Source organism: Mus caroli, unplaced genomic scaffold (genome assembly GCF_978045245.1).
Source record: "Mus caroli unplaced genomic scaffold, Mus_caroli_1 scaffold_15, whole genome shotgun sequence".
In the NCBI taxonomy this organism is placed as follows: Eukaryota; Metazoa; Chordata; class Mammalia; order Rodentia; family Muridae; genus Mus; species Mus caroli.
In genome coordinates, this window is record NW_028227270.1 from 20,819,307 (window position 1) to 20,843,252 (window position 23,946).

At 44.1% G+C, this 23,946-nt stretch overlaps 1 protein-coding gene and 1 non-coding gene across 8 annotated transcripts in view; one reads left to right on the plus strand and one right to left on the minus strand.

Annotated features, from left to right (window-relative positions):
- Window positions 1-23,946, plus strand: part of Ocln (occludin) — a 57,213-nt gene that overhangs the window by 13,768 nt on the left and 19,499 nt on the right. For all 7 annotated transcript variants that reach the window (XR_015045371.1, XM_021180864.3, XM_029468412.2 and 4 more), the window contains one exon: window positions 3,858-4,019. Coding sequence is in view for 6 of the 7 variants with exons in the window: in XM_021180864.3 (XP_021036523.1) it covers window positions 3,858-4,019 (162 nt within the window). In the remaining variant the exon portion in view is untranslated. The remainder of the gene's footprint in view (window positions 1-3,857; window positions 4,020-23,946) is intronic.
- Window positions 18,165-18,308, minus strand: LOC115029131 (small nucleolar RNA SNORA48). The gene has a single exon (XR_003834702.1). It is a non-coding gene; the product is annotated as a small nucleolar RNA SNORA48 (small nucleolar RNA).

Consider the following 23,946-nt stretch of genomic DNA (forward strand, 5'->3'; position numbering starts at 1 on the left):
AGCTGCCTGGTGACTCTCCAGAAATGTGTGAGGGCCCTAACCTTTCTGCCTCCTCTCCAGAGCCTGTTACTGTCAGTCTGTCAGTCTGTCTGATTCTGGTCGTGCTAATGCCTATGAAATGGTCCTTTATTTTAGGTGGCTTTTTCTGCGTATGTTTTTGTTTTGAAATAGGATTTTATGATGTGTCCCAGGCCATCCTTGAACTCACAGCAAATCCTACCCTAGCATTCTGAATTACAGGCACACTTGTGCCTTGATTGGTTTTTCCTTGACAGCCAATGGTACTGGCATACTTTAATATATGTGTTAGACATTTGTCATCATTTGATATTTGGAATTTTACTTTTAAAATTGGCCTGTTTAAAATCTTTATGATATGCACACAAATCTGTATCAATAAGTAATAGAGTTTTTGTATTTGTCTTTGGTTTGTTTGTTTTTTTTTTTTTTTTTTGAGACAGGGTTTCTCTGTGTAGCCCTGGCTTCCTGGAATCACTCTGTAGACCAGGCTGGCCTGGAACTCAGAAATCCGCCTGCCTCTGTCTCCCGAGTGCTGGGATTATAGGTGTGCGCCACCACTGCCTGGTGTTTTGTTTGTTTGTTTGTTTTTTAAGATTTATTTATTTTATGTACACGAGTACACTGTAGCTGTCTTTAGACAATCCAGAAGAGGACATCTGATCCCATTACAGATGGTTGTGAGCCACCATGTGGTTGCTGGGATTTGAACTCAGGACCTTTGGAAGAGCAGTCAGTGTTCTTAACCATTAAGCCATCTCTCCAGCCCCCAACAAGTCCATATCAATGATTAGCAGGTATTTCTTACTTTGCTACCTCTCTTTTTAACTTTTTTTTAAAAAAATGATATTCTTTATACAGAACTTTAGTTTTGATAGACTCTCATTTGTCTGGTTTTTCATTTGATTTTTTTTTTTTTTTCTTTTTTTGCTTTTGCTGTCTTATCAAAGAAAGTAAGGGTCTTATTGTATATCCCACATTGGCCTGGAAATTGAGGTCCTACTATAGCATCAATCTTTTGAACACCATAATTATAGACACATGAACTACCTTTCCTCCATTAAATTTTCTCTATGCCAGTGTCAAAAATGATTTGACTGTATGGATGATGGATATAGCCCATTGGTAGAAAGCTTGCTTATCACGTATGAGGCCCTGGGTTAGAAACATCTGGGGTTGGATATGGTTCAGTGGGCAGTGTGTGTGCACAATCCACAAGGACTTGAGTTTGGATCCCAGATCCCATGCAAAAACCCAAGCATGGTGGTGTGCCCATGTAACCCCAGTGTGGATGAGACAGAAATAGGCAGCTATGAGGGGTTCCCTGGCCAACCAGTCTAGCTGAAATGACAACCTCTAGATCCACTGAGAGACTGTTTCTCAAAAAAATGAGAATGAGAAGTGATGGAGGAAGATACCTGTTATTGACCTTTGACCTCCTCTCATAGATAGACACACACATGTATAGGCAAGTATACCCATGTGCACACACAAGGAGCATGCAACATACACACACATTGGTCATAAATATGAACATTTATTTATTTATTTATTTATTTATTTATTTATTTTTGGTTTTTTCGAGACAGGGTTTCTCTGTGTAGTCCTGGCTGTCCTGGCACTCACTTTGTAGACCAGGCTGGCCTCGAACTCAGAAATCCGCCTGCCTCTGCCTCCCGAGTGCTGGGATTAAAGGCGTGCGCCACCACGCCCGGCTCATTTATTTATTTTTAAAGATTTTATTTTTTATTTATGTATGAGTACACGTTACTGTCTTCAGACACCAGAAGAAGGCATTGAATCCCATTACAGATGGTTGTGAGCCACCATATGGTTACTTGGAAATGAACTCAAGACCTCCTGAAGTCAGTGCTCTTAACCTCTGAGCCATCTTTCCAGCCCAAAACATTTATTTTTTTTGAGTCTCATTTGATGTCATTAATCTATGCGTCTGTCCTTATACCCATACAATAGTCTCTTATGTTAGCATTAGAGCACGTTTTGAAATTGTGAAGTGTGGATTCTCTTACTTAGGTCAAAATTATTTTGGCTAGATTCTTTATTTCTTGCATTTCCATATGCTTTTTAGGATTATCCTTTAGGGTAATCCTTGTGCATGGTCGGCTGAGTCTTAGTGTTTGCAAGCCCACTTGCTAAGGACTTTGTAGAGTTTCCCCAAATCTGTAGATTGGTTTTGGGGAATCTTGTCATGTTTGCAATCGTATATCTTCCAGTCAGTGAACAGAGAGCCTCTCCCTGTTTTCTTTCGTGGATTTGGTAGTTTCCAGAATGTTAGTATCTTTTGTCCAGGTGATTCCATGTGCTGCGGGGGTGGTGTGGGTGTAAAACCCGACCTTAGGAAACTGTGATTCATCTTAATTACATTAAACCACAAACACTGCTCCTGTTTTTTTTTTTTTTTTTCTCCCTCCCCTTGACTCAGGAATTCCTATTCTTTTTCCTGAATGAGTCACTCTTTCAGGTTAGACTTTCTCCACTGACTGCCTGGCTTTATTTTGAAGATAGAGTGTTTTCCTTGCTGGTGTAGGTTTTCAGAGGGCCTGCTGCTACTGTTCAGACCTGTCTGTGGTGGGCACTGAGAGCTGGCAGAGTTGGTGTGTCTAACTCACCACACGCCCGTCCCTCTTAATCCGCTGGCTATTTGGAACCTATATTCTTTTTTTTTTTTTTTTTTTTTTTGGTTTTTCGAGACAGGGTTTCTCTGTATAGCCCTGGCTGTCCTGGAACTCACTTTGTAGACCAGGCTGGCCTCGAACTCAGAAATCCGCCTGCCTCTGCCTCCCAAGTGCTGGGATTAAAGGCGTGCGCCACCACCGCCCGGCCCTATATTCTTTGAGAAAGGATGTCACTGTGAGGTAGACAGTGGGAAGGAGAGCTCCTGCTCCCCAGGAGTGTGTAACGTGCACTGGACTCCAATTCAAGTGTGCCCAGGTTAGGGTGCCACCTAATGCATCTGCCTGACAATGGATGAGCCATCAAGGGGAGGGGGCTGCATTGTTACAAGGGTCTTTCTAGTACAAGACATTGAAAACAGATGAACTTGCTAGATCAAAGGAATCATTCATCCATTTGCTCTAATTTTTAGGTTGGTTAGATTCCTATCTTTATCATTTATGTTAAGATAGATCCTGTATGGCCCCAAAACTTAACAGTGTAAAAAGAATTGCCAGGCATGTGTCATGAACAGGGTTGTAGGTATGATTTGGTATCTAAAACTACTTCTGAAAATAGCAGCTTTTAAACTCTTTACAAGAATTTGAGGCTGTCTAATCCTAGCACTTGGGAGGTAGAGGCAGGAAGATCAATAGGTTGAAATCACCTTCAGCTATGTATAGAGTGTTGAGGCTAGCCTGGGCTACATGAGACATTGTCTGGGCTAGAGAGACAGCACAGTAGTTAAGAGCCCTGTCTTCTCTTGCAGAGGACCTGGGTTCAATTCCCAGTACCCACATGGCAGCTCATACCGGTCTGTAACTCCAGTTCCAGGGCATCTGACTGCCTCACACAGACATGCATGCAGGCAAAATTCCTGTAGCTATGAAATAGAGTTCTTCTGATGGTTCCTAGCTAAGCAGGGTTTGAGTACTGAGTCATGTGTAATGTGTCATTTTTTGTTTATGTGCACCTGGCTCACTCTGTATGTGTTTGGCCCCCTTTAGTGTGGGTTAGTTTTATGACAGAACTAATCTGTGACAATTTACTTTTAGTTTTATTAAACCACAAGTACTTAGGCCCTTTGGTAAGGGTTTTTGCTCCTAGTAGGTAGTTTTCAATTAAAGCAATTAAAATTAATTATGTCAATATCTTTCATCTTTTAGGCTATAGCCATTGTCCTGGGGTTCATGATTATCGTGGCTTTTGCTTTAATCATCTTTTTTGCTGTGAAAACCCGAAGAAAGATGGACCGGTATGATAAGTCCAATATTTTGTGGGATAAGGAACACATTTATGATGAACAGCCCCCCAATGTTGAAGAGTGGGTAAGTTTAAACAAAGCAAAAACACTTTTAACCTTTTGTTAAATTCTCACCTTATGTTCTCATTTTTTTTTTGTACTTTTATAACTTCATGCTTTGCATCATTGTGTTTGTATGATGTGTAAGTTGTTTGTGTTTTGTTTTTTGTTCTTGAGACAGAGTTTCTCTGTGTAACATCCCTTGTTGTCCTGAAACTTGCTCTGTAGACCAGGGTGGCCTCAGATTCACAGAGATCCTTCTGCCTCTGCCTTCCCAGTGCTTGAATTAAAGGTGTGTGCCACCATACTGGGCCAAGTTGTTTATTCATTTATTTGTTTGTTTTGCTCAGAATGTTTAAAAGGTAGGTCAGTGTGGAAATTGCTTTATTAAAGGGTTAAATCATTTCTATTTTCAGGGAGTAGATCGAGGCTCTGGAAGGAGTACCTCCTAAAAAAGTCACAAAGAAAGGGTGGCTTTTGCAGAATGCAAGAACTCCTCCCCACCCCTTTTTCTTTCTTTCCTGTTTTGGTGGAAACACTGTTGCCTATGGGATGGAGGCAGATGGGGTTCAGATGGACAGAGGCATTGTGGGAATGGCCACTGTTGGTAGCCTTATTTTTTATTATTTTTTATTTTTTAAATTTTTTTATTAGGTATTTTCTTCATTTACATTTCTAATGCTATCCCCAAAGTCCCCCATACCCTCCCTCCTCCACTCCCCTACCCGCCCACTCCAACTTCTTGGCCTTGGCGTTCCCCTGTACTGAAGCATCTAAAGTTTGCAAGACCAATGGGCCTCTCTTTCCAATGATGGCCGACTACATCATTGATACATATGCAGCTAGAGACACGAGCTCTGGGGGGTACTGGTTAGTTTACATTGTTGTTCCACCTATAGGGTTTCAGACCCCTTTAGCTCCTTGGGTACTTTGTCTAGCTCCTCCATTAGGGGCCCTGTGATCCATCCAATAGCTGACTGTGAGCATCCACTTCTGTGTTTGCTAGTCCTGGTGTAGCCTCACAAGAGACAGCTATATCTGTGTCCTTTATCAAAATCTTGCTAATGTATGCAATGGTGTCAGCGTTTGGAGGCTGATTATGGGATGGATCCCCGGGTATGGCAGTCTTTAGATGGTCCATCCTTTCGTCTCAGCTCCAAACTTTGTCTCTGTAACTCCTTCCATGGGTGTTTTGTCCCCAATTCTAAGAAGGGGCAAAGTGTCCACGCTTTGGTCTTCGTTCTTCTTGAGTTTCATGTGTTTTGCAAATTGTATCTTGTATCTTAGGTGTTCTAAGTTTCTGAGCTAATATCCACTTATCAGTGAGTACATATCATGTGAGTTATTGATAGCATCACGGTCAGTCACTGTGACTCACTTGTATCCCACTTAGCTTCTCAGATACTTGAGTGTGACAAAGACAGAGATTTACAGAAGTTTCTTTTTAGGAGGGAGGGCACCATATTGTAAATCTTACCAGGCTTCCTATGTTGTGTTCTTTTCTGAAAGCCTAGGAATCCTTTAAAAGCACCTGAGCAGGCAGTGTTGCTCAACCCTTTACAAGTGTGTGGAAAGAGACTTTGTTTCTATTGGGATGCTGTGAAAAGCAGCTATAGACACTTGGTTGCTTTCTTTTTTTTTTTTTTTTTCTTCCATTTCTTTCTTTTTTTTCTGAACCTAGGGCCTCCTGTGCGTGCTAGGCAAGCACTCTGCCACTAGTTCTGTCCCTAGGTTTTTGGACTGACTCCTTTTTGTTTTTAGTCCTTGTGAGTTTGTGTTTAGTAGATCGTGGGAGGCATGTGTTTTGAGTACAGGCCTGTGCACTGCCACTGGCCCTGTGTGACTGTCAGAAGACAAGCTGGGGGTTGGCCCTCATCTCCCACCTCCTGCTTGCCATGCCAGCTGGCCCTGGGGACTTCCTAGGATGGTTCCTGTGTCTGCCTCCATCTTACCACAGAAGAACTTTGGTTATAGACTTGCGACTGCACCTGGCTTTTACCTGGGTTCTGGGGATCTGAGCTCATATATTCACAGTTTCAAGACCAGGGCTTTACCCATTAAGCCAAGTCACCATACTTCAATACTTCCTGTTTTTGAGATAGGGTCTCCTTAAGTTGCCCAGGCTAGACCTGAACTTACTCTTTAACTAAACAGGCTTCCCAAGTAGCCAGGATCCCAGGCTTACCCACCTTGCCTGGTTCTAGCCAGACTGATTTCTTGCCATGAAAACTAATTGAAATATTGGACCCTGGCTGACTCTAGGGTAGGGTCGTTGTGGCCCCTGGCGCTGGGGGATAGGAGGACTTCGAAAGAGCTGATGAGAAACTGGAAATGCCTGAGTTGTTAGGAAATCTACAAGCTTAGATGAAACTTAGTTCTAGTTAGTGAAGGGAAAAAAAAAAAAAGAAGAAGCCATGTTAAGAAAGCCTGAAAGGGTGGGTATAGCCCCCCCCCGCCCCCCCCCCCCGCCCCTCCGCAGAGTGGTGGGTGCTGTGCCCTGCCGTCTGTTGGAAGCCAGTTCCTCTGTGGAGTGTGGAGGCTTTGGGGGAGAGTTTTCTTTCGACCTTTAGCTCCAGGCGAGGCCACTTGTAGATAGGCTAGGACAGTCCATTGTGGACCATGAGTAAATGTTTTGCTGAGAGTTTCTGGGTGTGTCAGGTTTTCCCTGGCCATCAGGATTTGTTTACTTACAGTTTCGAGAGGCTTTAAAAAAATAAACAAATAAACCAGCTCGAGGGAGACCAGCACTGGCGATACTAGAGACACAGTGAACTTTAGCCTCTCACCGGGCTTATTGTCTAGAAAGTTTAATCAGTTATAAGTGGTTTTGATAATTTATCAACAGGTATTTGCAGTAACTCATGGTAGTGCTGGGGAAGTGAAAGCTAGTTCTTGAAAAAACCTGCCTTTTGGCTGGTGGCATAACTAGGTGAGTATTTCCCTAACATGTAGAAAGCCTTGGGTTCAACACCTACCGAGTATATATACACAAAAATTATTTTCATATGTAGTTACCTTATGATAAGTGACGGGCATTTCAGCCTCAAGCAATTTTATTCTTCTATTCTTTTGCCTACCCAAGCTCATTCCATTGAACTCAGTTACACATTTCAGTCGTCGAACTCCAGTCTGGCACGAGAGTGATGAGTGTTATTCACAAGCTGGGATAGATCTAACAGGTTATTACTATAATAAACCTTGCCATCTCTTTAGATTTTAGAATCACTCCTTGTTCCCTGGCTCCTTCTGCATGTCTGTGAGAACATTTCTGACATGCTAAGTTCCTAGGCCTGCATCTCCTGTGCAAGTGGATTCTTTACCTTGGTGGGGGGGCATTGTTATTTGAGGGAGGTTGTACTAAATATAATTTAATAAATCCTGTCTGTGTTTCTTCCTTCCTTTGGCCATTTATGTTTCTGGAATGAAAGACCCCCACACACACACACACACACACACACACAGCCTTTATATTTTAATATGCCTTAAGCAACACAATAGCCTATCCTTCATGCTGTTAGAATCTACTTCCTATCCATAACCGAAGTTATTGCTTACTGTGTTTCATATGTACTGCCCATAGCTCCAACCAGGCAGCGCTCTGAGCCATGTTGTCTTGGCCCCTAGCCCTAGCTGCTCTTCTTGCTTCTCTATCTCCTGGCAGCTCTCCTTGCTTCTCTATGCCACGGCCGGCCGCTTTCCTCCATTCCCCCAACCCTCTGTCCCTCCTTCCTAGTGGTCTCTAGCCTGGGAAACCTAAGCCCCACCTACATCTCTTCCATCCCCCCAAGCCCCCCCCCCAGCTATCGGCTGCTGACATCTATATTAACCAATCTGAATGAACTGGGGTCCCTCAGTCTGTGTGCAGACTCAGAACCCTGGAGGCCCCCCACTTAGCATTATAACAAACAGTAAAAGACAAAACCTCACAGGAGATGTCTTTTCTGTACTTTTTGTTCTTTGTAAAGTGAGCCTACCTTTGCATACCTTGTTCTTTATAATCATTAAGTGGGTACTGAGCTATTTTCCAGTGTTCAAAAGAGGGTGTTGTGTTGTGTTTTGTTTTCTGCAATTCTAGGGATGGAGCCTAGAACTTTGTGCATGCTAGAAAGCCACTTTGTATTGAGCTGCATCTCCAGCCTTCTAATGTGTTCTTTTAGTTAGTTCTACAGCGCTTTAGTTGTTATTCCAGATAGACTTTTACTTTGTTAGGCCCTGAAATCACAGATTTTACTGTATTTTGATTGATTAGAGGTGCTAAATGATAGAGTGCTTGCTTAGCATGAGAGAGTCCCCGAGTTGAACACCCTCCCCCCCCGCCCCCACAAGGATAAGGTATATCAGCTGACTTTAAGCAGAGAGAATTCTGAAAATTCTCTTTTCTTTTTTTTTTTTTAAAAGATCTATTTATTTATTTTTTCTATATGAGGACACTGTAGCTGTACAGATGGTTGTGAGCCATCATGTGGTTGCTGGGAATTGAACCTCTGCTCCCTCAGGCTCAAAGATTTATTTATTATTATATGTAAGTACACTGTAGCTGTCTTTAGACACATCAGACGAGGCTGTCAGATCTCATTACAGAAGGTTGTGAGCCACCATATGGTTGCTGGGATTTGAACTCAGGACCTTCAGAAGAGCAGTCAGTGCTCTTAACCTCTGAGCCATCTCACCAGCCGCCCCCCCCCAATCTCTTTTCATTACTGTTTGATATACTTCTTTTATCATTTTTCCTAATTACTTCTATGTCAGAAGTATAGTCATAGTCTTTATGTAAGTATAAAATCCTGTCATTTTGACTGAATATTATAGGTCTTTTATCATGTCCTTAAATCATCCTCAAAACCAGTATTAAAGACCAACAAGACGGCAACAAGATTTTATGTCTATGGGCATTTTACTTGTAGAACATGTACATACCTAATATCCACAGGGACCAAGAAAAGGTGTTGAATCCCCTGAAACTGGAGTTACAGATGGTTGTGAGCTACCACAACTTGGGTCCTTATTCGGGAATTGGACCCAAGTCCTTTGTAAGAACTGCCAGTTCTCTAAATTACTGATCCATTTTTTAAAAAAAGCCCTGATGACCCTATATTAATTTATAGGGTGAAAGGAGAGAACCAATTCCTATGAGTTGTGTGCTCATGCATATATGTGTACACACACACACACATACACACACACACCTCTAAATAAAATGTAATAAAATAATATTTTCTTTTTTGGGGGTGGGGGGATAGGGTATAAATATGTATCCTTGTCTGGCCTACAGCTTGCTGTGTAGACCAGGATAGCTTAGAATTCATAGAGATCCACCTTCCTTAGCCTCCTGAATGCTGGGATAAATGGTTTAAAAGTTTTTTGACACTGTTAAAATTGAAGTTTGATATATATCTATCCATATACTAAGTGTCTTAGTGACTGTTCTATTGCTTTGAAGGGATGTCATGACCAAGATAGCTCTTATAAAAAAAAAAAAGCATTTAATTGGGGGCTGCTTTATAGTTTCTGAAGTTTAATGCATTATCATCATGGCAGGGAGCATGGCAGCACGCATGGCACTGGGACAGGATCTGAGAGCTACATCCTGATCTAGAGAGGTGGAGAGAGTGAGACTGGACCTAGTGTGGGCATTTGAAGTCTCAAAGCCCCAGTGACCCATTTCCTCCAACTGGGCCACACCTACTCCAACAAGGCCATGCCTCCTAATCCTTCTAATCCTTTCAAATAATTCTACTCCCTAGTGACTAAGCATTGAAATATATGAGCCTATGGGGGCCATTTTTATAAAAACCACCAAACTCAGAATAAGTATAAAATTTAGGCCAGGCAGTGATAGCACAAGTCTTTAATCCTGGCACTTGGGAAGCAGAGGCAGGGGGATTTCTTTTTTTTTTTTTTTTTTACAATTTCAATTGATTTAATTATTACATAATATTTATTAATACAACCATACATATTAATAAACATGTGAAAAAATCATTGCAAATTCCAAGCCAATTCATTAATAAATTTAAAATATTAGTTTTTCACAATTCTTTGTGACCTTTTATTTTCTAAAATGTAAATGTAACTTATTTGTCTTATTTGCAAAGGTTTTGAATTCGAGCCTGAGTTCATCAAACTATTCAATTAGCTCAGGCTCTGTATATGTATAGCTTGTGAGCTTTGGTCTCTTACTCAAAAGCTTTATTCAAAACTTTTGAATAAAGGAATAATAACTTGAAACAATGTTTCAAGTAGATCATACATAACATACTAAGCACAATAAAATTTTTTACTTTTGAAAATGTTACCTGAATTTTTTTTAAAATTATAGTTGCAGGTTGAGATATTTTGTATGATGGGTTAAAATAGATTTTTTTTTTTTGGTTTTTTTTCGAGACAGGGTTTCTCTGTATAGTCCTGGCTGTCCTGGAACTCACTTTGTAGACCAGGCTGGCCTCGAACTCAGAAATCTGCCTGCCTCTGCCTCCCGAGTGCTGGGATTAAAGGCGTGCGCCACCACGCCCGGCTCTAAAATAGATTTTTAAGCTTTGTCATGCAGGGGGATTTCTGAGTTTGAGGCCAGCCTGGTCTACAGAGTGGATTCCAGGACAGTCAAGGCTACATAGTGAAACCCTGTCTTGGAAAAAAAAAATTTAGTTGGGTGGTGGTGGCACACACGTTTAATCCCAGCATTTAGGAGGCAGAGGCAAGCAAATCTCTGTGCTTGAGGCCAGCTTGATCTACAAAGCAAGTTCCAGGATAGTCAGAGCCACACAGAGAAACTCTGTCCTGAAAAAACAACAATTAAGACATAAAACTGTAAGCTTGATGAGTTTTTATACATTAGTATCTGTCTCATCACAGTCACAGAGCACATCTGTCTTTAGTTAGAAGGGTCCATGAGTTCAGGCTCCCGGCGCCTCTGGGTCAGTTTGCAGAGGATGCTAACCTGACTCTTGTCTCTGTCAGGTCGTGTGGGAGAGATTCATTTGGATTGTTGCATCTTTCACCTTGATACTTTGTTGTTATTTGTATATGTGTTTGGTGACAAAAAAACTTCCTGCATGATTGCTTTTAAGAAGCCTTTGGCTGAATTAAAACAGGTCATTTAGGGAGCTCATTCCTTGCTATCTTGGGTATCTTTTTGGTTTACTGATACATGGTTTTTCCATGTAGCCCTAGATGTTCTAGACCATGCTAGCCTTGAGCCCACAGAGATCCATCTGCCTCTACCTCCAGAGTGCTGAGATTAAAGGTCATCATACATGTCCTGTCCCATTTCTTTTTGTTTTGTTTTGTTTGTTTGTTTGTTTTTTGAGACAGGCTTTTTCTGTGTAGCCCTGGCTGTCCTGGAACTCACTCTGTAGACCAGGCTGGCCTCGAACTCAGAAATCCGTTTGCCTCTGCCTCCTGAGTGCTGGGATTAAAGGCGTGTGCCACCCCTGCCCGGCCTGTTCCATTTCTTGTTTCCTTAAGGTCCCCTCGTTTCTTACTTTATTTGCTTGTTTGTTCACTTGTGTGCATGTGTAGCACGGCACGAGTGGAGAGGTCAGAATTCACTTTTCATCACCGAGTCTTTCCTTCATGTGGTTTGCAGGGATTGAAATCAGGTTCTCAGGCTTGGCAGCAAGCTCCCTTACCTGCTGAACCATCTTGACGGCCATGCTTTAATTTTTATCATTCCCCCCCGCTGGAGATAGGGTCTTGTTATCTAGCAGAGATTGGCTTTGAACTCTTCATATATCCTGGGCTAGCCTACACTTGCCTCAACCTTCCAAGTAGCAAGGATTACAGGGACACGCACCAGCACACTTGTCTTTTTTTGTAAGGCTCCCACCAGCTGCCATGTTGGAACTTTCTGCCTTCATCTTCCCTGTTTTACATTATGAGGCATCTTGGTGAATCTCCCTTACCTTCACAGTTGTCTGATTGGTGGCACTCTGCCACAGTTTGCTGATGGATACATTAGCCATTTTGAATTGCATATGGGAGACTGGAGAGACGGTGCAGCAGGTTAAGAACACTGACTGCTCTTCCAGAGGTCCTAAGTTCAATTCTCAGCAGTCACATGGTGGCTCACAACTATCTGTAATGGGATCTGATGTCCTCTTCTGGTGTGTCTGAAGACAGAGTACTCATATACATAAAATAAATAACTTAGAATTGCATACAGAGATTAGAATGAAAAAACAAAAACAAAAAACCTAGCCAGGAGGTGGTGGCATATGCCTTTATTTCCAGCACTTGGGAGGCAGAGGCAGGCAGATCTCTGGGATAGAAACCAGTCTGGACTATACAAAACGAATTCTATGACAGCCAGGGATACATAGTTAGACTCTGTCTCAACCCCCACCACCACTCCCACTCCACCCTACTCCTCCCAGAAAAGAATTTAAAAAACCTACTTTGTATTTCTTGTGTGCACGCCTTCAGTTCTGTGGATTCTCCACAGTAGTATTAGTAAACTAAAGGGAAATGCACATGGAGCCATTGGATATTAAGAAAATGCAAATTTATAGCAGCACCATTTGTGCATTATACAACTGTTAATGGCATACGGGATTTCCACACACTTTTTTTTTTCTAATTTTTAGTTAATCATTTAAAAATTAAAATATAAATTACATAATTTCCCCCTTTCCCTTTCCTCTCTCCAGTCCTTCCTGTATATCCCCATCCCCACACATTTGCAGGAAGCATTCTTTTTGTGGACACTCATTAAGCCAAATCTGGTCCTAATTTTTGGCAATTTGGGTTTTTTTTTTTTTTTCAATTTTTAGAATTTTAAATAGTGGCTTTTGTTTGTGACAATTTGTAAGAAATTATTAGTATAGAGCCGGGTGTGGTGGCGCACGCCTTTAATCCCAGCACTCGGGAGGCAGAGGCAGGCGGATTTCTGAGTTCGAGGCCAGCCTGGTCTACAAAGTGAGTGCCAGGACAGCCAGGGCTACACAGAGAAACCCTGTCTCAAAAAACCAAAAAAAAAAGAAAAAAAAAAAGAAATTCTTAGTATAAGAATAATAAAATTTTGTCAGGCGTGGTGTGTACCTTTTAATCCTGGCCCTTGGGAGGCAGAGGAAGGATGATATATGAGTTCCAGGCCGACCTGGTCTACATAGTGAGTTTCAGGACAACCAGGGCTACATAGTGAGACCCTATCTGGAAAAAACAAAACCAAACAAACGTGTGTGTGTGTGTGTGTGTGTGTGTGTGTGTTGCGTGTAGTTTTAAAAATTGCCATCACCTTTTCCTGGGAGCTACAGCGCTACCAGCCCCTCCCCGCTACCAGCCTCCCCCAGCTTTCTGGCTTTCTGTTTGTTCCATTCAGTTTAGCTCTGGGATTGGCCCCACCGGCCCTAACCTGGCTTTCTTTCCTACCCGCCTTTGCTCTGGGAGGGGTCGAGCTACCAGTTCCCACCCAAAACCCTTGAATTTATGGGTAAAAGACATACAGACAGCTTTGTTACTTTTTAACTTGCCTACTAGGCACAATTGCTGGGGTCAGATAACTCTGGCCTGGAAAGGCTTACCCTTAACAATTTACTATCTTTGTCTCTCCTCCCACCCTAAACTTAGTGGCTTGTTTCACCTAGCCCCTGTTAAACATCTTTGGCCACCCACCCACAGTGGAAACTGCAGGCATTCTCTGCCCACCACCCCCCCCTGCCCCCATGTGATTGCGACATTCTTTTTCCTCCAAAGCATGGCAGAAAAGCCCCCCTTGCCTTCCTTGCGGCTACCTTTTCCTCCTGGGACTAGAAGTCCCAGTTGTACCCTCTGCCCAGCATTTGACTCCTGGTCTTCTTTATTGACAAATTAAGAACCAATTGGGGAACAGGGTTAGCATCAGACCCACCCCTTACGTGTGTGTGTGTGTGTGTGTTCCTGTGGAGGCAATAAGAGAGTGTTGGATGTGGGTGTGGGGGAATGAAACTCAGATTTCCTGGAAGAGCAGGAAGTGCTCAGAATTGCTGAGCCCTCTCTGTAGCCCCTGTACCACATTTGCTTTATCCATTCTCTAGTTGATGGATCCATAGGTAATTTATATTTATTTTTTTAAATGTATCATAATTTTTAATATGTATGGGTGTTTTGCCTTCATGTATGCCTAGGGCTTGCAGGACCAAGGAGAGGGTGTCCATCCCTGGAGTGGGGTAGCAGATAGTGCCGTGTGGGTGGTGGGAGTCCTGGGTCCTCAGGAAGAGTTGCTTAACTGCTGGACCATTCTCCAGTCTCACTTGCATTTCGTGAATGTTCTGAGTAGCAGGGGAGTAGACAGGGATGGGAGCTCACTGTTTTCCAGATAGGGTCCTGGATCTCGGCCTTGAACTTGGAGATCCACCTGCCTCTGCCTCCTGAGTGGGGATTAAAGTCATGTGCCATCACTGCCAGACTTTCTGTTCCTTTTCAATAACCCAGTAGTGTTTCCTGGATCACGCTGTGGCTCTGTGTGGAAGGGTCTCGGGAACTGGCTTTTCCTGGATCACGTTGTGGCTCTGTGTGGAAGGGTCTCAATCAGGAACTGGCTTTTCTATGACTCTACTGGTTTACATTCCCAGTGATTGTGCAAGGATTCTCTTCCCTCTGCATCTGTGCCAGCATTTGTCTCTAAGCGGCTTGCCTTCCAGTTGCCTTGATTTTAAAAGCTCTGCACAATCTGTTACCTGATTACATTTGAAACTGCTTATTTTCTGACACCTTTTTTTGTCCTGGACATTATCAGTCTTTAATTCCTGTCAAATTTGTGAGTTTCATCTAAAAACATTTTGTGATTAAGCAGGTTTGTCTGCTATTTATGATCTTATCACTTACATAGCAGGCTTGGCCGTCTTTTCCATTGTTCTGTCTTTTCTTCCTGCCATTCTCACAAAGCTTACTATGTTACAGTTACCTGTTACATTGAATCTTTTTCCAGATTCCCCGGGTCTCTCTCCTTTGTCTTCAGTGTTCTTTAAAAGTCATTTCATTGAAGTATGAGTGACAGGGCTTTCTGTTTTTAATGCTCTTAGATTCTCCTGTTCATTCCTTTGTGGTTTCTGTTCTGTTTCTGGTCTAGACTGTCTTCTTGCTGTGCTCCGTGAGGTTGGGACCCAGTACATACTAGACAAGCACTGTACACCAAGCCATTCCCTAGTCTGTGAAACTCACTTTTGATTACAGTATGAAATAAGTCCTAACTTAACTTCCCCCAATGTGACCTTGTACTGACTGAACTTGTATCTCCTAAGAGCCATCCCCCTTGTTTTTGGTAAAGGTTGACTTCTTCTGTTCTTTCCTTTTATCAACACATTTGACCAGAGCAATTATGTAAAAGGCCAACAAACCAATTTCTCATAGCGAGTTTACAAAGCATTAGAGAATCGAGAAGATTGGCATTGAGTTTGAATTTTCTCTGCAGACAGCATTTTCATTCATAAAAATCGGGTCACAGAGTCTGTGGCACAGCTTGGCTGGAAACTGAGTATTTTACACTCTCAGGCTGCCTTGGGTTTGTTTGTTTCTAACTGGGACTTAGGACACACACAAGTAGATTAAAACAATCTCGGTTCATTACATTGTTATCTTTGAGGCATAGCATTTCTTGTTACTTTCATTGGTTTCATTATGAACCCTTATGAACACACATTCCCAGCCAAGGTTTCAGCTAAAAACATTTTTAGCCTCATAGAAAATGTTGGACTGAGAGCATTTGCCTTACATGTGCAAGGCCCTGGGATCAATGCCCAGTATGTGTGTGTGTGTGTGTGTGTGTGTGTGTGTGTGTGTGTGAGAGAGAGAGAGAGAGAGAGAGAGAGAGAGAGAGAGAGAGAGAAGGAGAAGGGAGAGGGAGAAAGAGAGAAAATGTGTAAGGCCTGGGATCAATGCCCAGTATATATGTGTGTGTGTGTGTGTGTGTGTGTGTGTGAGAGAGAGAGAGAGAGAGAGAGAGAGAGAGACAGAGAGAGAGAGACAGAGAGAGAGAGACAGAGAGAGAGGGATAGAGGGAGGGAGGGAGAAAGACAGACAGACAGAGAGACAGACAGAGAGAGAGAAAGAGGGTGTGTGTGTGTATGAGGGGGCTATCCTTGTAAATATTGTCTTATCACTTGCCTTTTAAACTCAATATTAGGCTAATGAGATTCATTTACATTGTTGTATTTAGGGACAACAGTCTGATCCCCTGTGTTCAAGAATTTGTTTGTTTGTTTGTTTGTTTGTTTTGCCTTGGTTTGGGTTTTGGTTTTTTTGAGACAGGGTTTCTCTGTATAGCCCTGGCTGTCTTGGAACTCACTCTGTAGACCAGGATGACCTCGAACTCAGAAATCTGCCTGCCTCTGCCTTCCAAGTGCTGGGATTAAAGGTGTGCGCCACCACTGCCCAGCCAAGAATTTCATGAGAGTTCATCTTGTTCCTATTGATGGGCTACTGAATAGCGTTGGTAGACTGGGGCTGTATAGCTCAGTTGTAGAGTGTGTGCTTAGTGTCCTGGAGGTCCCAGGTGTGATCAATAGCGTTGCCACAAAGCAAACCAGAAGCACAATTGCTAATCTTATGAACCCTTTAAAAAGCTTTTTATTGATTCCTCGTGAGTTTCACATCATGCACCTCATATCTGCCTGTCACCCTTGCAACCTCTCCTCCAAAATAAAACACAAACAACAACAACAGAAAACAAAGCATAGAAAACATCTCATCGTAGAAGCTATAGTGTGTCACAATGTGTCCCACAGGATATCCCTCTGTCCACACATCTTCACTTGCAGATGTTCATTGCAGTGTGTCATTGACCTGGTTTGAGATCTCTGGCTTCTGTGATGAAATCATTATCGGATCCTCATCCGGACTCCTCCGGGTTATCCTGTTGTTGCCCTGTGTCATTGAGAATCTGCAGCTTTGCAATAGTAGGAGTGGCCTTTCACACATCCCAACTGTTAGCAGATGACATAGATTTTAGGATGGGCCAGTTCAGAGCCCTGGGTCTTAGCCTACTCTCAGGCCCTCAGGGCTGGCTCACCTGCTCCCACACTTCCTGAGCCAGTTCCACTGTGCTGTCCAGTCAAGGTGCAGGGTCCGCTCTCCCAAGTGCTCCAATGAACATGGCCACCTCACCTGCTCTCATGCCCCAGAGTTGGCTCTCGTGACTACCACAGGTAGTGAGGGGCAAGGGGGCAGAGGGCATCCCCCCCACCCCCAGGCCACCTCAGCAGAGGGGTGGCAGGGCCAGTTCTCCCACACTCTGGGAGCTCACCTGCCCCCTCACCCCTCAACAGGGCTAGCTAGTTCTACTATGCTGCACAGATGGGGTGCAAGGCCTGCTTTCCCAAGTGCTCCAGCCTACAGAGGGTGGGGCCAGCTCACCTGTCCTCATGACCCCAGGGCCAGTTCTCCCAACTGCTGCATGTGGCAAGGGGTGGGGCAGCATCTCTGCAGTTGTCCCACTCCATGGCAAATGAGTGGCCAGGTCAGCTCTCCCACACTCACTGTCAGAGCATGCTCACCCACATCCAGCCCCCCCAGGGCCAGCTCCACTGTGCTGCCTGGTTGAGGCCAGGGCCCGCTCTCCTGATTGCTGCCATAGTTGAGAAATGGGGCCAGCTTGCTAGAGCGCCATATTCAGTGAGGATCCGGGGGCAGTTCTGCACAACCCCTGGATATCCACATGGTTCCAGTGGCTGCCTCAATCAGAGACATCACCATGGTTATCTATACCCAATCCTGCTGCTATGTAGTCACAGACTCAGTCATGGCCCTCAGCAGCAGCTCGAGGCTGGGACCTCACTGTGGCCCCAGGTGGCAGAGCTGGCTGACTGCTCACAGCAGGCTTCTCTGCTCCACCCTGGAGTCTCCAGTTCCATCTCTCTTCATAATGCCCAAGCCACCTCACTCACTCCTCTTTCTCAACCATCTGACCACCACATATGGGCACATTGTGGTGGCTCCCGCTGTAGGCTGGCCATGTGCTGGTGGGCCCCTGGGTGACACCCCCAGTGTATGCTGCCCCCACTCTACCCTCCCCTCCCCAAGCAGTAGGGCGAGTTGACCCTGGGGTCATGAGAGTGGGTGACCTAGCCCAAGCAGGTATCTGTAGCCTGCCTGTGCTGTGAGCTGAAGGGGAGATCTGTGGGGGATATGGCGGTCCTTCGGTCTGTGTCTGTCTTCCCCCTCCCATGCTGGGTTGCCTGGAATTGATTTGATTTGATTTTTATGAGTCCTAGACATAAGACAGCTTTGGCCACCAAGCCATGTGCCAAGCTAGGATGAACAAAGATCTGTCACCCTCTCTGCCTCTGACTGATAGAAAACCACCATCTCCAACAGGGTGACTCTGTGCCCAAGGCCAGGGGAATATGAGTCTCCTTGAGTCACCTACACTTGAGCAAATTTCTCTTCAACCCGTACTCAAGTGTGGAACTCCTGGGGTGAAGAGTTCGTGAACATACCTCTTTATAAAACAATGCCCAATTGTTTTCCGAAGCTGGCCCATTAATTATCTCAGCCACAACTCCTGGAACTGTTAGACTATACTGTCTGTCTATCAACAGTACAAGTGTATCACTGTTATCTTTGTTTATGTACATTTTTTTTTTTTTTTTTGGCCATTGGCCTAATGTATTTTCTTTCTACTTTGCCACAGTTGTTGAGGTAGCAGAAACCCAAGCAGTGTCTCTGATATCTTGATTTTTGTAAGAGTTTTGATGGAGGCAGAGGGCAACTTTTATGAGGCATGAGATAGTCTAAGCCCTGTTTGGTGTTCATGTGTCATGCACAAGTGACTAAGCAATATGGATATGACAAGTCTATGTGCAGTCATCAGATGTACTCCCGCTCTGTGTAACAGTGTCCGTTGTGTGATGGAGTGACTTCTCAGTGTTTGTGAAGAGAATGGAAGCCACAGCTGGAGGCTGGGTCAGTGTGGAGGTCGACGAGGGAAGAATGCTTGGCTTCAGGAGAGAAAGGCCAGCTGAGCAACCTGGGGAGACCTGTCCCAAAGAGAACCCTGAGTTTTTCTGCACAGTTACCTGAGGATATTTTACCACACACAGGCCAGAAAAGCCGGCTCTAGCGAGTCTGTATCATCAAGAGGCAAAGCAAACCCTTTCTTGTGGGCTTCAGTTCTTATGTCAGTGGACTAGCGTGACTCTTAGGCCCCCATTTCTTCCATTCTTTATGTGTAAGGTTGTCTTTTCTACTTTGTGTTTGTTTCTTGAGACATGGTTTCATTATATAGCCCTGACTGTTGGTTATCCTGGAACACACCCTGTAGACCAGGCTAGCCTGAAACTCATAAAGATCCCGTCTCTGTCTCCAGAGTGGTGGGATTAAAGGCATGTACCACCACCAGCTAAACTCTGATATTTTAACCCCCGTGTTTGGTTGGAGAGAGTACCTGGATATATGTGAACATCTCTGGTTCCAGTGTGAACTGGCAAGCAGATCAACACATCTTCGCATCTCAGTTCCTTTGAGCAGTGATTTGTCTGCCTCTCAAGACCAGTGTGAGATGTGGCTGATTAAAAATATGTAAAAATGCATATTCACTTTCTCTAGATAAATACGAGGAATTTTACACCTCTATGGTAAATATTTAAAAGTTGATTGTGGACATGTGCTTGAGATTTGTTTTTGTTTTGTTTTAACTTTTTGGGGTGTGTGCTACCATGCTCGGCCTTGGGATCAGTTTTTATTACTACGTTATCTGATCAATTGGCAATTAAAATTCAGAGCTGGAGTTTCAGGTTCTCCTGATGTGGTTGGAGAATCTGAGATGGGTCTGTTATTCTCATGAAGGAGGATGGAGATCTGAGGGGCAGACAGGCGTCGGAGGTGAGATGGTGGCTTGCAGTGATCCATGGCTTGGGCTGTTTACACAGACTCCTTCCAGTGCAGGGCACTCTGGGACTTGGGCTTGAACTCTATAACTTAATTTTGACAGAAAAATTAAAAAAAAAAAAGAAACCAACTAACCATGAAAGTATAGTCAGGGCAGGATTTGTGCAGTGTGGGCCTTACTACTTGTGACCATTCCAGGATGTAGAGTTTGGTGTCCTTAGCTTCTGATGAAGTATCTATCTATCTATCTATCTATCTATCTATCTATCATCCACCTATCTATCTATCTATCTATCTATGTAATGTAAGTACACTGTAGCTGTCTTCAGACACTCCAGAAGAGGGCATTAGATACCACTATAGATGGTTGTGAGCCACCATGTGGTTGCTGGGAAATGAACTCAAGACCTCTGGAAGAGCTCTTAACCACTGAGCCATCTCTCCAGCCCCTGATGAAGTTTTTAATATAATAGGTTAGATGTCTGTAAACAGGGAAAGTAAGAGTCTCATCCATAGTCAGGCTGTTGAAATTGAAGGTTAACCAATATAATCTTACCCAGTGATTTTTTTTTTTAAAGACAGCTTTATAGAAATATATTTGACATCCAATAAACTGTGTATATGCACCGATGCTCCTGGGTTTTATATGGGGGTTATACCTTGATAAAATCGCCGTACATTGAGATCATCATAAGAAATATATTGAGTATACCCACACCCAATACATTTAGAATCACATTTATTTAGGATGGTGATCAGTAGCGTCTGCGGCTTGCATAAGAGTATGCGAGATGTCAGGAGGTAAATGTGCCATCATCGAAGTGTGACTGACTCCTAGCTACCCTGCTTCAGCCTTACAGTGAAAACATGCTTTCCTCGAGATCTTCCGTGTCCTCTCCTCAGCATACAGATGTCCACAGTGATGAGCATGCTAGGCTGGAGCGGCCAGGCAATCTTGGTCATCAGCATTAGACAGCTGATGAGACTCTGATAGCCCTTCACTCTCCCCAGTGCAAGCATCCTTGCCTGTACCATTGGTTCACTGGACTCTCATGCTGGGGAAGATGACACGGTTGTCTGTGGTCCCTGATGGAACAGAGTGTGGCAGAAGTAACAGCTGCCTGTCTGACTGTCTGAACCACCCAGGAGGAAGAGTGCAATAGGCCCTGACTGTTTCAGGTCCACCGTGAGTGGAGAGAGGCTGGAGGACAGACAGAAACAGACAGACAGACAGACAGACAGACAGAGCCTGTTTTAGAGAGGTCTGTGGGAAGAGGAAGAGTTTGTGTTAGAAATGGAGAGTGCTTTCTGTGGCTCTCTGAAAGCTGCAGTTCCTAGATTTCTGGCACCAAGAGTTAATGTTCCTGAAGTCAGCCATGTGGATAGGTGTAATGATCTAAACATGGCATGGCTGTCTGCAGCCCTTGGCATTCTGTCCCACATCAGTGGCTCGACTCCATTGCCACCATCAGGATCCCCTGGAGCCAGTGTTAGAGCAGTTGACTCTGCCTCGCCCCCTGGTTTCTGATTCAGTGGTTTTAGAGCTGATGTTGGGAATGTGCTGTTCTGGGGAACATGATTTGAGAACCTCTGTTCCCCAAGCTAGCCACAGCTGCTACACTGCAGACGTGTTCAGCCTTTGACTTTAAATGTAGGTAAAAGTCCTTTCTGTGCCATAACACACCATATCGTAGTCAACTGAAGGGCACTGAAAGGCATTAGTAGACTGAAGGGTATTTGGGACAGCTGATGGTGGCTCAGGGAGATTTCTGGCCCTTTAGAGGAGCCATAGCCCGAAATACTTGTATACTGAAGTACAGCCTTCCTTGGGATTTTGGTGTCTGCAAGAAGCCACAGATTAGATGACGATAAGGTTCACTCAGTGAGAGTGAGGGTCTCCAGCTCTCCTGCCTCCACCTCCTGGGCCTAAGGGCTCCTCCTGCCTTGCTTCCAAACCTCCGACAGAATTTGTCTTTGTTGATACACAGTTTCTTTGGGGAGCACACAGCTGGTACTGAGTAAAGGCCTTAGTGCCATTGAGCAATTTAAACCAGTCCCTTGTTCCAACTTGGTCTATGGCCTCTTAATTTGTAGGATTGGTCCATATAGGAACATTTCAAACAACACAGAGTGAAAAAAAAAGGATTGGGGTGATGGTGGCGATCACCTTTAATCTCAGCACTCTGGAGGCAGAGGCAGGTGGACCTTTCTGAGTTTGAGGCCAGCCTGGTCTACAGAGTGAGTTCCAGGACAGACAGAGCTACACAGAGGAACCCTGTCTTGAAAAACCAAAACTAAAACCAAACCAAACCAAACCAAACCAAAAAAAAAAAAAAAGCAAAACCAAAAAAAAAAAAGAACTTTTGAGAAGGTATTTTGAGCTTTTTTGGGGCTGAGCTTCTGCAGGGATAAAAATACCAGGAACAGGAAAAACAAGTTGGACTTCTCAGCGTTAGAGAACTTGTGCAAGGATCGTGGCTCGTGAAGGTGGGTTGGGCAGGTTGTAAAATGGAGATGGCACGTTGAGATTAGCCTGCTTCTCTCTGTGTTGGGCTATTTCTCTGCTTTCCTTCCAAGCAGGCGAAGGCCCTTCTGGTGCGGAATTCTCAGCATCACTAGTGATTAAATTTTGTCACTTGCTGCTCTTCTGAGGTTAGATACGTAGAGGTTTTATGATGTATCTCCGAGTGTGGTGAGTGTGAGGAGAGTGAGCTTTGTTTCAGGGACATGTGATGTACCTAGCTACAGTGCACACCTCCAGAAGCTGGGGTGGACTTGGAAGGGAACAGCTAGTTGAGAGGGGCACAAGGCTCAGCTTCCACACCACTATGTCTTCTTCTATTTTACTTTGAGCAGATTAATTTCCTCATATGAAAATACTGGTAATGCTATCTACCTGGGTGGGGCTAAAATAACTACGCTTAGACTGCTAGGCATGTGATCAGGCACTCATCAAGCGACATTTCTTTTCCTTCATAGTGGTGGGTGACTTTTGTCACATTGCTCGACTGGCTGGCTGCGAGTGCAGCCTGACTGTGCACATGTGAACTTGTAATGAAGGCAGAGCAGAGAGGAAGTGAAGAATGCTGTCATCAAAGCTTTTTTTGTTTTGTTTTTGGTTTTTTTGTTTTTTTGGGGTGACAGGGTTACTCTGTGTAGCCCTGGCTGTCCTGGAACTTGCTCTGTAGTCTCAGACTCAAGAGATCCTCCTGCCTCTGTGCCCTGCTCCAGCTTTTTTTTTTTTTGTAAATTGGAATGTGGACCTTAGTATCCATGTATCCTGTGCATCCCCCAAATTAGCTATTTTATGCTTTAAACTAGTTTGTGTAAGATACATTTTTGAGATAAACTTTTGAGTTTAATCTCAAGAGTGAGTCTGCGGCATTTCTTGGTTGGCCGGACTCCACCATGTGGCCTTCCATTGCCCTTTTCTATCAATTCTTTTCCATGCCGGAAGACCTGGGGTAGAGACTCGGTCAGGGCTTACCAGAGGCTGCGCTGAGTGGCGAGTCCAGCACTTGGTGTGGGAATGACGGCTGTTGAGCTTTGCGTCTCCCCAGACAGATCTTAATTTGTGTTTTCGCTTTATATTTTTGCTCTAGTTTCGCAGGAAATCTTTTTACAGCAAGCTCTGGGCCTCTTTTTATTACATTTATTTGTGTATATGTGTGTTGGAAGGTGCACTTGTGCCACAGCATGTGTGTGACTCAGAGGACCCTGTGGGACTTAGCTTTCTCCTTCTACCACGTAGGTCTCAGAGATTGAACTCAGGTTTGTCAGGTTCATTTGCCAGCCGAGCCATCCTGAAGGCCAAGCTCTGGGCTTCTGACTTATGCAGACACTGGCCTGGTTTTGGCTAGCAAGGCCTCCCGTGTGACCATTTTTATTAGGTCTAGGTCCTTGGGAAGGTTATCCAATGTCCTGAGCCACGGCTTCCTCATTTCTGAGAGAGGTGTCATGGCTATAAGATTGTGCCATGCTTTGTCAGATGAGCATTGTTAGCAGCCCATCCGAGTTGGTAGCTTGAGAACAGTTCCTTGTCTCAATAAGTGAGCGAGCCATTGCTATGAGTCAGTGAGTGGTTGCTCTGGCTGGAGGATTGTAGGGATAGATGCGGGGAGATAAGAGAGCTTGTACCTCATCCTGCAGGGACT